The following is an 18,218-nucleotide window of genomic DNA, read 5'->3' as shown; positions in this document are numbered from 1 at the left end:
CTCGAGTTTAACAGGAGTGTGTAGAGGAGTGTGTGAGGAGCGTCTCACCTGGGTAGTGTTTAGGGGTTAACTCGAGTTTAACAGGAGTGTGTAGAGGAGTGTGTGAGGAGCGTCTCACCTGGGTAGTGTTTAGGGGTTAACTCGAGTTTAACAGGAGTGTGTAGAGGAGTGTGTGAGGAGCGTCTCACCTGGGTAGTGTTTAGGGGTTAACTCGAGTTTAACAGGAGTGTGTAGAGGAGTGTGTGAGGAGCGTCTCACCTGGGTAGTGTTTAGGGGTTAACTCGAGTTTAACAGGAGTGTGTAGAGGAGTGTGTGAGGAGCGTCTCACCTGGGTAGTGTTTAGGGGTTAACTCGAGTTTAACAGGAGTGTGTAGAGGAGTGTGTGAGGAGCGTCTCACCTGGGTAGTGTTTAGGGGTTAACTCGAGTTTAACAGGAGTGTGTAGAGGAGTGTGTGAGGAGCGTCTCACCTGGGTAGTGTTTAGGGGTTAACTCGAGTTTAACAGGAGTGTGTAGAGGAGTGTGTGAGGAGCGTCTCACCTGGGTAGTGTTTAGGGGTTAACTCGAGTTTAACAGGAGTGTGTGAGGAGCGTCTCACCTGGGTAGTGTTTAGGGGTTAACTCGAGTTTAACAGGAGTGTGTGAGGAGCGTCTCACCTGGGTAGTGTTTAGGGGTTAACTCGAGTTTAACAGGAGTGTGTGAGGAGCGTCTCACCTGGGTAGTGTTTAGGGGTTAACTCGAGTTTAACAGGAGTGTGTAGAGGAGTGTGTGAGGAGCGTCTCACCTGGGTAGTGTTTAGGGGTTAACTCGAGTTTATGAGAGAGCTGCATGGATCCTGTAGAGCTGTCAATCATGTAGACCAACACTGAACCACTGCAACACACACAATAAACATGATCACACACACTCTTCTGGTGATTTGAGATGATATCACTCACAAAAAGAGCAATTTCTATCTGATGAAATAAATCTAGACTGAGAATAACTACTAAACTATTACTACAGATACAAAAGTTTGAGCTCAGTGAGATTTCTTTTAAAGACATTTATAATGTTACAAAAGATTATATTAAAAGAATCCTGAAAAATAAAATGTATCATGGTTTCCACAAAAATATACAACTTTTTTCAACATTGATAATAATCAGAAATGTTTCAAGTCATCATATTAGAATGATTTGTGAAGGATCATGTGACACTGAAGACTGGAGTAATGATGCTGAAAATTCAGCTTTGATCACAGGAATAAATTACACTTTACTATATATTCACATAGAGAACAGATGATTTACACTGGAACAATATTTCACTGTTTTTACTGTATTTGAGATCAAATAAATGAGCAAAACATTAAAAAATCTTCCAGACCCCAAACCTTTGAACACCAGTTTTAATCCTCTGATATCTCTAGACTGAACAGGGAAACAACAGCCACATGTCTGACTCTCTCTCTCTCTCTCTCTCACACACACTCATACTCACACAACACAAATCACACATCACACCTGATACACACACACACTCTCACACACAAACACAGACAGACAGGACAACACAACACACACACTCTCTCTTTCACACAGACACAGACACGCACTCTCACACACAGACACATCACACCTGATACACACACACTCTCACACACAAACACAGACAGACAGACAGGACAACATACACACACTCTTCTTTCACAGACACAATCACACACAAACACAGACAGACAGACAGACAGACAGGACAACACAACACACACTCTCTCTCTTTCACACAGACACACACACACACAAACACAGACACACACTCTCACACACAGACACATCACACCTGATACACACACACACACACACTCTCACACAAACACAGACAGGACAACACACACACACACACACACACACTCTCTCTCTCTCTTACACTCATACTCACTACACAAATGACATATCACACCTGATACACACACTCGCACACACAAACACAGACAGACAGGACAACACACACACACACACTCTCTCTCTCTTACACTCATACTCACACTACACAGATGACATATCACACCTGATACACACACTCGCACACACAAACACAGACAGACAGGACAACACACACTCTCTCTCTCTCTTACACTCATACTCACACTACACAGATGACATATCACACCTGATACACACACTCGCACACACAAACACAGACAGACAGACAGGACAACACACACACACACACACACACGCTCTCTCTCACACACAGACAGATCACACCTGATACACACACAATCACAGACAGACAGACAGGACAACACACACACACACACACACACACTCTCTCACACAGACACACACACAGATAACTAACTCACTCACTCACTACAAATGTTAAAGACCACACCTGACACACACACAAATCACACCTGAGACACACATTCACACACAACACTAATGACACGGATCACACCTGATACACACACAAACACACACAAATGACACACACAAACACACACACACACCTTGCGCAGCCGAAGGCCATTAGTCTGTATTTGTTGTTGACGGCGACACACGTGCCATCAGAGACATCAGCGGCCCAAACGCCCTGCAGCTGCTGCAGAGAAACACACACACACACACACACAACATTAGTACATGAACACAAACACATCAAGCCAGTGTCTTTCTGAAAATCATAACACAATCTAAACGCGTGTCGCATTCTCAGACATGAGCGTAAACGGTCTTCTGTGATCAGGTTTGTCTTTCAGATCAACCACTGTCATGCTGGAGCGTGCTGTGCAAGTGTGTGTGTGTGTGAGTGTGTGTTAGGTGTGATTTGTGTTGTGTGAGTGTGTGTGCGAGTGTGATTTGTGTTGTGTGAGTGTGTGTCAAGTGTGATTTGTGTTGTGTGAGTGTGTGTGTGTGTGTGTGTGTGTGTCAAGTGTGATTTGTGTTGTGTGAGTGTGAGTGTGTGTATATATCTTGAGAATCATCTTTGAAGAGTTCAAGTTAAAGTAGGATGATCTGAACACACAGCATCAGTTACTCATAGCATGTGTTTAAACGAGCCGAGTGTTTGTGAAACTCACGTCTGTGGCGAGTCTGTTTGCAGTTGGTGTGATGAATCCAAGTCTCCCGTCATCAAACACGACAGCAAACCCGTCCAGCGTGGAGCAATACTCCATATCCCGAATGTACACGCCCTCCAGGTCCAAACACGGCCCTCCTACACACACACACACACACACACACACACACACACACACACACACACACACACGAGTGTCATTATTCAGATCAGATAAACACACGTTCACTGGTCAGGATCATCACGGGTCATACAGTATAAAGAGTGTTACACTCTACAGTAAGGTCTAGTATTAATACATTAACTAATATTGCATAACTAAAATATTATAACAGGCTTTATTTTCTTTATGCAAACATTTTATGTCTTGGTACTTTCTTGTAATATTGTGGTGTAATAAGACCTCGGCCCAGTTTCATAAACGGCCACTAAGTTACTAACTAGCTAGTCTACTAACTAACTGACCACTAACTAGCCCAACTAGCAGTTAGTTAGCGCTAATCATGTAGCGCTAGTCTTATTTTCATATTCAAATTCGATCTAGCTTTAGATGACTAACTCGTAAGATTAGTCTCAGCAGTTTATGCTTCCGGCCACTGGGATTTATTCTTGGTAATAAAGTTTAATGTCAGATTTTTTTTATTAATTGCTTGACAAACACCACAACTGACTTGTATAACAAAACATCCCGATATGTGACCCCCATTCACAAACACAGTGTTTACATTAAAAAACCCAAACTTAACAAAAATGTCCCGTTAACATTAAGCAATACAATTTGTTACAGTATTAATCTTTATTAATCTAAAAATACTGCATTGTTATTTCATGTGTTCGTCAGAGATAAACACAGGGCAACGCACCGGATTGGATCTGAACATGTTCATTGGTCATACAGTATATAGAGTGTCTAAGGTGTGTGTGTGTGTGTGTGTGTGTGTGTGTCCTTTGGAGTGTATATATACAGTGTGAGAGGTGTGTGTGTGACCTTTGGAGTGTATATATAGAGTGTGTATATAGAGTGTGTGTGTGTGACCTCTGGAGTGTATATATAAAGTGTGTATATAGAGTGTTTGAGGTGTGAGTGTGTGTGTGACCTTTGGAGTGTATATATAGAGTGTGTAAGGTGTGTGTGTGGGACCTTTGGAGTGTATATATAGAGTGTATGAGGTGTGTGTGTGTGTGTGTGTGTGTGTCCTTTGGAGTGTATATATACAGTGTGAGAGGTGTGTGTGTGACCTTTGGAGTGTATATATAGAGTGTGTATATAGAGTGTGTGTGTGTGACCTCTGGAGTGTATATATAAAGTGTGTATATAGAGTGTTTGAGGTGTGAGTGTGTGTGTGACCTTTGGAGTGTATATATAGAGTGTGTAAGGTGTGTGTGTGGGACCTTTGGAGTGTATATATAGAGTGTATGAGGTGTGTGTGTGTGTGTGTGTGACCTTTGGAGTGTATATATAGAGTGTGTATAGAGTGTGTAAGATCTGTGTGTGTGACCTTTGGAGTGTATATATAGTGTGTGTATATAGAGTGTTTGAGGTGTGTGTGTGTGTGTGTGTGTGTGACCTTTGGAGTGTATATATAGAGTGTGTGAGGTGTGAGTGTGTGACCTTTGGAGCATATATAGAATGTGTATATAGAGTGTGTGTGAGACCTCTGGAGTGTGTATATAGAGTGTGTGAGGTGTGTGTTTGACCTCTGGAGTGTGTATATAGAGTGTGTGAGGTGTGTGTGTGACCTTTGGAGCGTATATAGAATGTGTGAGGTGTGTGTGTGACCTCTGGAGTGTGTATATAGAGTGTGTGAGGTGTGTGTGAGACCTCTGGAGTGTGTATATAGAATGTGTGAGGTGTGTGTGTGACCTCTGGAGTGTGTATATAGAGTGTGTGAGGTGTGTGTGACCTCTGGAGGACTGCAGGTCGAGGGAGAAGGGGACGGTGCACAGGTTCACTGGTCATACAGTAAATGAAGAGTGTGTGAGGTGTGTGTGTGTGACCTCTGGAGTGTGTATATAGAGTGTGTGAGGTGTGTGTGTGTGACCTCTGGAGTGTGTATATAGAGTGTGTGAGGTGTGTGTGTGACCTCTGGAGTGTGTATATAGAGTGTGTGAGAGGTGTGTGTGAGACCTCTGGAGTGTGTATATAGAGTGTGTGAGGTGTGTGAGACCTCTGGAGTGTGTATATAGAGTGTGTGAGGTGTGTGTGTGACCTCTGGAGTGTGTATATAGAGTGTGTAAGGGTGTGTGTGTGACCTCTGGAGGACTGCAGGTCGAGGGAGAAGGGGACGGTGCACAGGTTCACTGGTCATACAGTAAATGAAGAGTGTGTGAGGTGTGTGTGTGAGACCTCTGGAGTGTGTATATAGAATGTGTGAGGTGTGTGTGTGAGACCTCTGGAGTGTGTATATAGAGTGTGTGAGGTGTATGTGAGACCTCTGGAGTGTGTATATAGAGTGTGTGAGGTGTGTGTGTGACCTCTGGAGTGTGTATATAGAGTGTGTGAGGTGTGTGTGTGACCTCTGGAGTGTGTATATAGAGTGTGTGAGGTGTGTGTGTGTGACCTCTGGAGGACTGCAGGTCGAGGGAGAAGGGGACGGTGCACAGGTTCACTGGTCATACAGTAAATGAAGAGTGTGTGAGGTGTGTGTGTGTGACCTCTGGAGTGTGTATATAGAGTGTGTGAGGTGTGTGTGTGACCTCTGGAGTGTGTATATAGAGTTTGTCAGGTGTGTGTGTGAGACCTCTGGAGTGTGTATATAGAGTGTGTGAGGTGTGTGTGAGACCTCTGGAGTGTGTATATAGAGTGTGTGAGGTGTGTGTGTGTGACCTCTGGAGGACTGCAGGTCGAGGGAGAAGGGGACGGTGCACAGGTTCACTGGTCATACAGTAAATGAAGAGTGTGTGAGGTGTGTGTGTGTGACCTCTGGAGTGTGTATATAGAGTTTGTCAGGTGTGTGTGTGAGACCTCTGGAGTGTGTATATAGAGTGTGTGAGGTGTGTGTGAGACCTCTGGAGTGTGTATATAGAGTGTGTGAGGTGTGTGTGTGTGACCTCTGGAGGACTGCAGGTCGAGGGAGAAGGGGACGGTGCACAGGTTCACTGGTCATACAGTAAATGAAGAGTGTGTGAGGTGTGTGTGTGTGACCTCTGGAGTGTGTATATAGAGTGTGTGAGGTGTGTGTGTGACCTCTGGAGTGTGTATATAGAGTTTGTCAGGTGTGTGTGTGAGACCTCTGGAGTGTGTATATAGAGTGTGTGAGGTGTGTGTGAGACCTCTGGAGTGTGTATATAGAGTGTGTGAGGTGTGTGTGTGACCTCTGGAGTGTGTATATAGAGTGTGTGAGGTGTGTGTGTGTGACCTCTGGAGGACTGCAGGTCGAGGGAGAAGGGGACGGTGCACAGGTTCACTGGTCATACAGTAAATGAAGAGTGTGTGAGGTGTGTGTGTGACCTCTGGAGTGTGTATATAGAGTGTGTGAGGTGTGTGTGACCTCTGGAGGACTGCAGGTCGAGGGAGAAGGGGACGGTGCACAGGTTCACTGGTCATACAGTAAATGAAGAGTGTGTGAGGTGTGTGTGTGACCTCTGGAGTGTGTATATAGAGTGTGTGAGGTGTGTGTGACCTCTGGAGGACTGCAGGTCGAGGGAGAAGGGGACGGTGCACAGGTTCACTGGTCATACAGTAAATGAAGAGTGTGTGAGGTGTGTGTGTGACCTCTGGAGTGTGTATATAGAGTGTGTGAGGTGTGTGTGACCTCTGGAGGACTGCAGGTCGAGGGAGAAGGGGACGGTGCACAGGTTCACTGGTCATACAGTAAATGAAGAGTGTGTGAGGTGTGTGTGTGTGACCTCTGGAGTGTGTATATAGAGTGTGTGAGGTGTGTGTGTGACCTCTGGAGTGTGTATATAGAGTTTGTCAGGTGTGTGTGTGAGACCTCTGGAGTGTGTATATAGAGTGTGTGAGGTGTGTGTGAGACCTCTGGAGTGTGTATATAGAGTGTGTGAGGTGTGTGTGTGACCTCTGGAGTGTGTATATAGAGTGTGTGAGGTGTGTGTGTGTGACCTCTGGAGGACTGCAGGTCGAGGGAGAAGGGGACGGTGCACAGGTTCACTGGTCATACAGTAAATGAAGAGTGTGTGAGGTGTGTGTGTGAACTCTGGAGTGTGTATATAGAGTGTGTGAGGTGTGTGTGACCTCTGGAGGACTGCAGGTCGAGGGAGAAGGGGACGGTGCACAGGTTCACTGGTCATACAGTAAATGAAGAGTGTGTGAGGTGTGTGTGTGACCTCTGGAGTGTGTATATAGAGTGTGTGAGGTGTGTGTGACCTCTGGAGGACTGCAGGTCGAGGGAGAAGGGGACGGTGCACAGGTTCACTGGTCATACAGTAAATGAAGAGTGTGTGAGGTGTGTGTGTGAACTCTGGAGTGTGTATATAGAGTGTGTGAGGTGTGTGTGACCTCTGGAGGACTGCAGGTCGAGGGAGAAGGGGACGGTGCACAGGTTCACTGGTCATACAGTAAATGAAGAGTGTGTGAGGTGTGTGTGTGACCTCTGGAGTGTGTATATAGAGTGTGTGAGGTGTGTGTGACCTCTGGAGGACTGCAGGTCGAGGGAGAAGGGGACGGTGCACAGGTTCACTGCTCTCCTGCCGTTACTGACACTGTCCCAGTGCAACATGTGGAGGAAACCATCAGCCGTCGCCACTAACAGATCCTCCTGCAGCGTCTGCAGACTGACACACACACACACACACTTCACATCAGATCAAGCCTCTGGGTTACCAACACACCGTTAGTTCACATTTACACACACACACACACACATATATATATATATACACACATATACATATATAGATTATTTTCATTGCAGGAGCTATGATGTATATTTTCTACCAGTTAGAACTTATATTCAAACTTCTTCGACTAGATTCCAGGTATGCTAATTTTTTTCGCACCAGGATTATTGCTAACTAAAATGATTAACAATGTTTTTGTTTACTGTGAGTGAGTGCGTGTGTGCGTGAGAGTGTGAATGTGTGTCTGTGTGTGTGAGAGTGTGAGAGAGAGAGAGAGAGAGAGAGAGAGAGAGTGAGTGAGTGTGTGTCTGTGAGAGAGAGAGAGAGAGAGAGAGAGAGAGTGTGTGTCTGTGAGAGAGAGAGAGAGAGAGAGAGAGAGAGAGAGAGAGAGAGAGAGAGAGAGAGAGAGAGAGAGAGTGTGTGTGTGTCTGTGAGAGAGAGAGAATAAGATAATGTTTGAATTGTATCTTGAAGTAGAAATATAATTATGTAGTAAATTTAGTATTATAACTTTACAGCATTAGTGGAGATTGTTTTCCCTTGAGAAACTGACATACTGTACCTGATATAGATCCAAAATAATCAAATGTTTGTGTGTGTGTGTGTGTGTGTTGTGAATGTGTGAGTGAGTGTGTGAGTATGCATGTGCCTGAAACTTTGCCATACTGTACCTGATATCCAAAATAATCAATATTGAATCACAAGCTTGTGTGAGTGAGTGAGTGTGTGTGTGTGTGTGTGTGTGTGTGTGAGTGAGTGTGTGTTGTGAATGTTTAAGTGAGTGTGTATGTGTGTGTGTGAAACTTTGCCATGTACTGTACCTGATATATATCCAAAATAATCAATACTGAATCACAAGCTTGTGTGTGTGTGTGTGTGTGTGTGTGTGTGTGTGAGTGAGTGAGTGAGTGTGTGTTTATGTACCAGCTGATAGGAGCCTCCAGGTCGACAGGTTTCTTCATCTCTAGCGTCAGAGCTGGAGCGCACTGTTCCTCCTTATAGCCTGGAGTCACCTTAACACGAGCACTGCCCCTGACACACACACACACACACACACACGGAAGAATAACATAAATTGTTAAGTCTGTGTGATTTAGTCTGAATGCTTCATTATACACAACACACACACACCATTATAAACACATTCCCAGCCCATAAACAGCATTTTATATTCCTTGATATTTACAGATGAAAGCTGAAAACAACACGAGCACAGCGACACACACAGAGACAGACGGAGTGTGTCGAACTCGTCCTGACTTGACAAACGCCATCCTGAACACTGACATTTGAAGATCTGAAGACTGTGTGCGTGTGTGTTTTTTGAAGTCTAATTGAGGTCAATGGGTGTGTCACCACACTGCTGTGGGCTACAGGTGTGTGTGTGTGTGTGTGTGTGTGTGTGAGAGAGTGTGAGTGCGAGAGTGTGTACGTATGAGTGTGTGTGTGTGTGTGTGTATGAGTGCGTGTGTGTCTGTGTGTGCGAGTGTGTGCGCGTGTGTGTGTCCTACTTCATTATTTGGGGGACATATTTAAACCCAGAGGTGAGCGTGAGCAAAACGTGACAAAACATCCCAAAACCTCTTTTTAGAGACATCCTCGTTTGTGAAAAAATATTTTATTTGAATATATACTTTTTTTTTTATTATTATTGTACAAATGCAGAAAGTTGATGCTGGGACGTCTGAAACTGCTGAAGCTCAAAGTACCAGCAAATTACAGACTAGGAGGGTCAAAGGTCAAGGGTCACTCACTTGGGATAGACAGGCTCGTACAGGTACTTCTCATCCAACCCGCCGAGGATGTCGAACAACAGAACATAACCGTTCGCAGCCTAGAGAGAGAGAGAGAGAGAGAGAGAGAGAGAGAGAGAGAGAGAGAGAGAGAGAGAGAGAGAGAGAGAGATTGAGTTATTGATGAAGTCTGCAGTGGTGTAGAGTAACAAATGCTGCAGGACACACTGATACTGACACACACTCTACTCTCTACGGAAGACTTGGACGTAAAAAGGGGATTTTAAACAGTGCGATTTCTGGAAAAGTCATGGAAATTGGTAAAACCATAAACGCTCATGGAAATTATAAATTATTCCAGTAACGTCAAGCTCTAAAATACATTATTATGTGGAGACAGACAGACAGATAGACAGACAGATAGACAGACAGATAAAAAGACACAAACCAAAAATGACAGATAGCAGTGAAATATAACGGCAAAAATGGCAAAGATCAAACTCAACTAACGGTATATAATGTGAAAGGATCACAGGCTAAAGGTGAAAGGATAATCCCATAATGTTCAGTGTTGATGTCAAAGGTTGTGTGTCACGGATGCAATGTGTGTGTGACGCTCTCGTTCAGACTGTGCTTTCACTGAGGAAATGTCATGAATTTCACTCATGACTAATGCCAAAAATGCCAGAAAAATGTCAAAGCACAGTCTGAGAGCCGTCACCATGACGACCACACACAGAACCGGAAGAAGAAGCTGTGAAACGCTCCAGACGAACACTGACGTCTGACGGACACTGACGTCTGAGAGAGTGATGGAAACACACACGACTACATTTACAGTTCAATATTCAATAGAAGAAGCTCTTCTGATCCATCTATTCAAATCATCTCTCGATAGACATGCACACACACACACACTCTCGCACGCACGCACACTCTCGCACGCACGCTCACTCTCGCACGCACGCTCACTCTCGCACGCACGCTCACTCTCGCACGCACACACACACACTCTCGCACGCACACACACACACTCTCGCACGCACGTTCACTCTCGCACGCACGTTCACTCTCACTCTCGCACGCACGCTCACTCTCGCACGCACGCTCACTCTCGCACGCACACACACACACACTCTCGCACGCACGCACGCTCTCGCACGCACACTCACTCTCGCACGCACACTCTCGCACGCTCACTCACTCTCGCACACACACACACTCACACACTCTCACACACACACTCTCACACACACACACTCTCACACACACACTCTCACACACACACTCTCACACACACACTCTCACACACACTCTCACACACACACTCTCACACACACACTCTCACACACACACTCTCACACACACACACTCTCACACACACTCTCACACACACTCTCACACACACTCTCACACACACTCTCACACACACTCTCACACACACACACGCACTCTCACACGCACGCTCACTCACACACGCACACACACACACTCACACGCACTCACACACGCACACTCACACACACACTCTCACACACACACTCTCACACACACACTCTCACACACACACTCTCACACACACACTCTCACACACACACTCTCACACACACACTCTCACTACTGTAGTAGACTTATTTTCTTGAGATAACTTGGTCATTTAACTGAGGTCTATTTCAAGATCTCTTCTGGCAGGACAAATGATGGAAAAACTGGAAGGAGACTCAGCGAAGAATGTGGAAGCAGAGCACAGAGAGAGAGAGAGCGAGCGAGAGCGAGAGAGAGAGAGAGAGAGAGAGAGAGAAGAGTTGAACTTCCTCTAGAGTTCAGTGCTGAGGACGGGTTGTTTGAGGTTTTCTACAGCTGGATCGAGACGGCAGCCAAAACTCCCAGATCCCCTCAAACTCCTCAGATGAGCTCAGAAAACAGGAAGTGATGCGTTCTGTAATCATGTGGCAGATTAAAGTCAATCTTAGCTTCTGCTTCTCTATTGTTTTGGCATGTTTAATGCATGTAAATTGAAAATAAAAACAAACAAATTCAATGATAGTAAAATAACAGGTTGATGCTTTAGGCCTGTGTCGACTCGCCACGGGTCACATGACTTTAGGACTCGTCATCAAAGAGAGATGCTGATGAGACTCGTGTCTGAAACTGCTCTGAGATCAGACTGAGCTTCACATCTCGATCTTCTGAGGAACGCTGAAGCAGCATCACATTAATCCTTCATGAAGACAATCCCAGAATGCACTGCACTCAGTTTAGTGAAAACAAGCTCATGAAATGTCCTCTATCAGCATCAGTGGAGCAGCTGCTCACTCACACAGGACTCTCTCCTCTAGCTCTCTCCACTATACTCTCTCCTCTAGCTCTCTCCACTATACTCTCTCCTCTATACTCTCTCCTCTATACTCTCTCCTCTATACTCTCTCCTCTAGCTCTCTCCTCTAGCTCTCTCCTCTAGCTCTCTCCACTATACTCTCTCCTCTAGCTCTCTCCTCTATACTCTCTCCTCTAGCTCTCTCCTCTAGCTCTCTCCTCTAGCTCTCTCCTCTAGCTCTCTCCTCTATACTCTCTCCTCTATACTCTCTCCTCTAGCTCTCTCCACTATACTCTCTCCACTATACTCTCTCCTCTAGCTCTCTCCTCTATACTCTCTCCTCTAGCTCTCTCCTCTAGCTCTCTCCACTATACTCTCTCCTCTATACTCTCTCCTCTAGCTCTCTCCACTATACTCTCTCCTCTATACTCTCTCCTCTATACTCTCTCCTCTATACTCTCTCCTCTAGCTCTCTCCACTATACTCTCTCCTCTAGCTCTCTCCACTATACTCTCTCCTCTATACTCTCTCCTCTAGCTCTCTCCTCTATACTCTCTCCTCTAGCTCTCTCCTCTATACTCTCTCCTCTAGCTCTCTCCTCTAGCTCTCTCCTCTAGCTCTCTCCACTATACTCTCTCCTCTATACTCTCTCCTCTATACTCTCTCCTCTATCTCTCTCCTCTAGCTCTCTCCTCTAGCTCTCTCCTCTATACTCTCTCCTCTAGCTCTCTCCTCTAGCTCTCTCCACTATACTCTCTCCTCTATACTCTCTCCTCTAGCTCTCTCCTCTAGCTCTCTACTCTAGCTCTCTCCACTATACTTTCTCCTCTAGCTCTCTCCACTATACTCTCTCCTCTATACTCTCTCCTCTATCTCTCTCCTCTAGCTCTCTCCTCTATACTCTCTCCTCTAGCTCTCTCCTCTATACTCTCTCCTCTAGCTCTCTCCTCTAGCTCTCTCCTCTATACTCTCTCCTCTAGCTCTCTCCTCTAGCTCTCTCCACTATACTCTCTCCTCTAGCTCTCTCCTCTAGCTCTCTCCACTATACTCTCTCCTCTATACTCTCTCCTCTAGCTCTCTCCTCTAGCTCTCTCCACTATACTCTCTCCTCTAGCTCTCTCCACTATACTCTCTCCACTATACTCTCTCCTCTATACTCTCTCCTCTAGCTCTCTCCACTATACTCTCTCCTCTATACTCTCTCCTCTAGCTCTCTCCACTATACTCTCTCCTCTAGCTCTCTCCACTATACTCTCTCCACTATACTCTCTCCTCTATACTCTCTCCTCTAGCTCTCTCCACTATACTCTCTCCTCTATACTCTCTCCTCTAGCTCTCTCCTCTAGCTCTCTCCTCTAGCTCTCTCCTCTAGCTCTCTCCACTATACTCTCTCCTCTATACTCTCTCCTCTAGCTCTCTCCACTATACTCTCTCCTCTATACTCTCTCCTCTATCTCTCTCCTCTAGCTCTCTCCACTATACTCTCTCCTCTATACTCTCTCCTCTAGCTCTCTCCACTATACTCTCTCCTCTATCTCTCTCCACTATACTCTCTCCTCTAGCTCTCTCCTCTAGCTCTCTCCTCTAGCTCTCTCCTCTAGCTCTCTCCTCTAGCTCTCTCCTCTAGCTCTCTCCTCTAGCTCTCTCCTCTAGCTCTCTCCTCTAGCTCTCTCCTCTAGCTCTCTCCTCTATACTCTCTCCTCTAGCTCTCTCCACTATACTCTCTCCTCTAGCTCTCTCCTCTAGCTCTCTCCTCTAGCTCTCTCCTCTAGCTCTCTCCTCTATCTCTCTCCTCTAGCTCTCTCCTCTAGCTCTCTCCTCTAGCTCTCTCCTCTATACTCTCTCCTCTAGCTCTCTCCTCTAGCTCTCTCCTCTAGCTCTCTCCTCTAGCTCTCTCCTCTAGCTCTCTCCTCTATCTCTCTCCTCTAGCTCTCTCCTCTAGCTCTCTCCTCTATACTCTCTCCTCTAGCTCTCTCCACTATACTCTCTCCTCTAGCTCTCTCCTCTAGCTCTCTCCTCTAGCTCTCTCCTCTAGCTCTCTCCACTATACTCTCTCCTCTAGCTCTCTCCTCTAGCTCTCTCCTCTAGCTCTCTCCTCTAGCTCTCTCCTCTAGCTCTCTCCTCTAGCTCTCTCCTCTAGCTCTCTCCTCTAGCTCTCTCCTCTATACTCTCTCCTCTAGCTCTCTCCTCTAGCTCTCTCCTCTAGCTCTCTCCACTATACTCTCTCCTCTATACTCTCTCCTCTAGCTCTCTCCTCTAGCTCTCTCCTCTAGCTCTCTCCTCTATACTCTCTCCTCTATACTCTCTCCTCTAGCTCTCTCCTCTAGCTCTCTCCTCTATACTCTCTCCTCTATACTCTCTCCTCTATACTCTCTCCTCTAGCTCTCTCCACTATACTCTCTCCACTATACTCTCTCCTCTATACTCTCTCCTCTAGCTCTCTCCTCTAGCTCTCTCCACTATACTCTCTCCTCTAGCTCTCTCCTCTAGCTCTCTCCTCTAGCTCTCTCCTCTAGCTCTCTCCACTATACTCTCTCCTCTATACTCTCTCCTCTAGCTCTCTCCTGGCGGCGCCCTGTTTGGCTGCGGCCAAACAGGGCCAAAAAATGGCGGCGCCCTGTTTGGCTGCGGCTGCATGGGCTCACAACAGTTTCGGATTTTCTGACCAAATTACTTTGTCTATGACGGCGGAAATAGTCGCCACTCAACACGTAGTGTATGATCGCCAGCATCTACTGGAATTACAACCATACAGCGACTTCGGATTTGTAAACAAAAGTGTCCAGGAGTGTCTAAGTAGCCTCGGAGTGTTACGCCGACAAGATCCAGCAGCCGACAGATTAGTAGACCCGCCTACCAATACAAGCCGACAGAGGAGAAAGCGTAGGCGGTGTGACCGGAGGCGGAAACGCGGCTGTCGGGGAGGACTAACAGCTAGGCTAAAAGCTAACCCCCACAGAACGCCGCTTCCATCTATCTTTCTCTCAAATGTCCGCTCCCTGGATGGAAAAATGGATCACCTGCAGCTGGAACTAACATCAAAACAAGAGTTTAGGAACTGCTGTGTTTTAATCCTGACAGAGACATGGCTAAACACATCAATCCCGGATAATGTTGTTAGCATTGAAGGATTTGCTACATTCCGTGCCGACAGGAGCCGCGAACTCAGTGGTAAATCCCGGGGGGGTGGTCTGTGTGTTTACACTAATAACAACTGGTGTAAAAATGCTAGGACAGTCTCAATACATTGTTCACCAGACATTGAGCTTTTGACTGTAATCTGCAGACCAGTCTACCTACCCAGAGAGTTTAGTTGTGTTATCATTACTGCTGTGTACGTGCCTCCCAGTGCTAACACGAAGGTGGCTATGACTGTTCTCTATCAGACCATCAGTGAGCTGCAATCCACTTATCCTGAGGGCATCTTCATTGTTGCTGGGGATTTTAACCAGGCCAACATGAAAACAGTTCTCCCACACTTCCACCAGCATGTGGATTTCGCAACTAGGGGACAGAACATATTGGACAAGGCCTATACAAACATCAAAGGTGCATTTAGAGCAGCCCCCCGCCCCCAACTTGGCTTGTCAGATCATCTATCTGTTATGCTTATCCCTGCATACAAGCCCCTGCTCATCAGTGGGAAACCTACAGTGAGGCAGGTGAGAATATGGTCGGAGGGGGCTATGGAGGTACTCCAGGACTGTTTTGATTGCACTGATTGGGACATGTTCAAGTCAGCTGCCACCTACAACGGTCATACGAGCATTGATGAGTACGCCATATCAGTGTCAGCTTACATTAGCAAATGTACAGAGGATGTCAGCATCATGAAGACCATCATTTCCCGAGCCAATCAGAAACCCTGGCTGACTGCAGAAGTACGCAAGATGCTAAAAGCACGGAACATTGCCTTCAAGTCTGGCGACGTGGAGGCTCTGAGAACAGCAAGAGCCAATCTGAACCGTGCCATTAGGTTAGCAAAGCGTACTCACAGTAAAAAAATCCAGGACTTGTTCCATGACTCCACCAACATCAGCAACATGTGGAAAGGCATACGGGCTATCACCAACCACAAGGTAACTCCTCCATTTGGAGGTGAAGCTGACACTGACCTCCTCAATGAACTAAATATTTTTTTTGCGAGGTTTGAGGCACTAAACAGCACTCGTGCAGAGAAAGCAGTTCCCCATCAGCAAGAAAAGACACTTTGCCTGGACATAGCTGATGTGCGGAAGTCTCTGAGGAGGGTAAACACCCGGAAGGCCCCAGGCCCTGATAACATACAGGGGCGAGTGCTCAAGGACTGTGCAGACCAGCTGGCTTGTGTTCTGACGGATATTTTTAACACCTCGCTAGACCAAGCCACAGTGCCATCGTGCCTAAAGACCGCCACCATTATCCCAGTGCCTAAAAAATCTCGGATCACCTCTCTAAATGACTACCGGCCCATCGCACTGACTTCCATCATAATGAAGTGCTTTGAAAGGCTGGTCAAAGACTACATCATCTCCAGACTCCCTCCCACGCTTGACCCCTTTCAGTTTGCCTACCGGCCAAATCGCTCCACTGAGGATGCCATCTCCTCCGCTCTACACTTGAGCCTCGCACATCTGGAGGAGAAGAACACGCATGTTAGGCTGTTGTTCCTGGACTTCAGTTCAGCTTTTAATTCCATCATCCCTCAACACCTGGTAGACAAACTGGAACCTCTGGGCTTCAGCACCCCCTTGCGGAACTGGCTGCTTGATTTCCTCACTGATAGACCTCAGTCAGTGCGGGTTGGACAGAATACCTCCAGCGTCATCACCCTCAGTACAGGCTCCCCACAGGGCTGTGTCCTGAGTCCTCTGTTGTTCACTCTAATGACACATGATTGCGTCCCTAGGCACGCCACTAATCACATTGTGAAATTTGCGGATGACACAACAGTGGTAGGCCTCATCAGGGATGACAAGGACCTGGCCTACAGAGAGGAGGTGGAGCAGTTGGTGGGCTGGTGCAGAGACAACAGCCTGATCCTGAATGTCGACAAGACCAAAGAACTCATTGTCGACTTCAGGAAGAACCAGCCCAGCCATGCTCCACTACTCATCAACAACATAACCGTGGAGGTGGTCAGCAGTACAAAGTTTCTGGGGGTGCTTATCACACACGATTTTACCTGGTCTGTAAACACTGCATCACTGGTGAAGAGGGCACAGCAGCGGATGTACTTCCTACGGAGGATGAGAAGAGCTCATCTGCCCCCACCTATCCTCACCACATTTTACAGAAGCACCATAGAGAGCATCTTGACCAGCTGTATCTCAGTGTGGTGTGGAGGCTGTAGTGCCTCTGACTGGAAGGATGTGAGAAGAGTGGTGAGGACAGCAGAGAGAATCATCGGCACTTCTCTCCCCTCCATTCAGGACATTGCAGAGAACCGCTGTGCATCTCGGGCCAGAAAAATCTGCAGCGACTCCTCTCACCCCCATTATGGTCTGTTTACTCTGCTGGCCTCCGGAAAGAGGTTCCGCAGCATGCGGTGTAGGACCACCAGGTTCTATAACAGCTTTTTTCCCCAAGCCATCAGACTGTTGAACACTTAAAAAATAATACTTAGTGCTGCTGGTCTTACACTAGACTGCTGTCATACATCTATTTAGATATTTGTATATTTAATATTTAATCCATTCAGCTATTTGTTTATTTATTTATATTTTGCTCACAGAAAATTTTTTTTTTTTTTTTTTTTTTTTTTGCATAAACATTTGCATTGTACTGAAACTGTAAAAACTGTGGCCTATGCAAACGAAATTTCGTTCTGTACACACTTGTTGTATACTGAATGACAATAAAGTCTGTCAAGTCAAGTCAAGTCAAGTCCTCTATACTCTCTCCTCTATACTCTCTCCTCTATACTCTCTCCTCTATACTCTCTCCTCTATACTCTCTCCTCTATACTCTCTCCTCTAGCTCTCTCCTCTAGCTCTCTCCTCTAGCTCTCTCCACTATACTCTCTCCTCTATACTCTCTCCTCTAGCTCTCTCCTCTAGCTCTCTCCTCTAGCTCTCTCCTCTAGCTCTCTCCACTATACTCTCTCCACTAGCTCTCTCCTCTATACTCTCTCCTCTAGCTCTCTCCTCTAGCTCTCTCCTCTAGCTCTCTCCTCTAGCTCTCTCCACTATACTCTCTCCTCTATACTCTCTCCTCTAGCTCTCTCCTCTAGCTCTCTCCTCTAGCTCTCTCCACTATACTCTCTCCTCTATACTCTCTCCTCTAGCTCTCTCCTCTAGCTCTCTCCATATACTCTCTCCTCTAG

The 18,218-nt window shown here is 46.3% G+C and overlaps 1 protein-coding gene across 1 annotated transcript in view; it reads right to left on the bottom strand.

Annotated features, from left to right (window-relative positions):
* The window catches only part of ric1 (RIC1 homolog, RAB6A GEF complex partner 1), an 80,864-nt gene that overhangs the window by 29,755 nt on the left and 32,891 nt on the right, over positions 1 to 18,218 (bottom strand). The window contains 8 exon segments of the mRNA XM_084136206.1: positions 783 to 871; positions 2,496 to 2,587; positions 3,066 to 3,202; positions 4,969 to 5,016; positions 7,705 to 7,713; positions 7,716 to 7,798; positions 8,789 to 8,896; positions 9,619 to 9,698. Of these exon segments, the coding sequence (XP_083992332.1) occupies positions 783 to 871; positions 2,496 to 2,587; positions 3,066 to 3,202; positions 4,969 to 5,016; positions 7,705 to 7,713; positions 7,716 to 7,798; positions 8,789 to 8,896; positions 9,619 to 9,698 (646 nt within the window).

The sequence above is a fragment of the Abramis brama genome, assembly GCF_963993115.1.
Source record: "Abramis brama genome assembly, chromosome: 15".
Classification (NCBI taxonomy): Eukaryota; Metazoa; Chordata; class Actinopteri; order Cypriniformes; family Leuciscidae; genus Abramis; species Abramis brama.
Note: the sequence above shows the minus strand (reverse complement) of the source record. Positions and strands in the feature narration are given on the sequence as shown.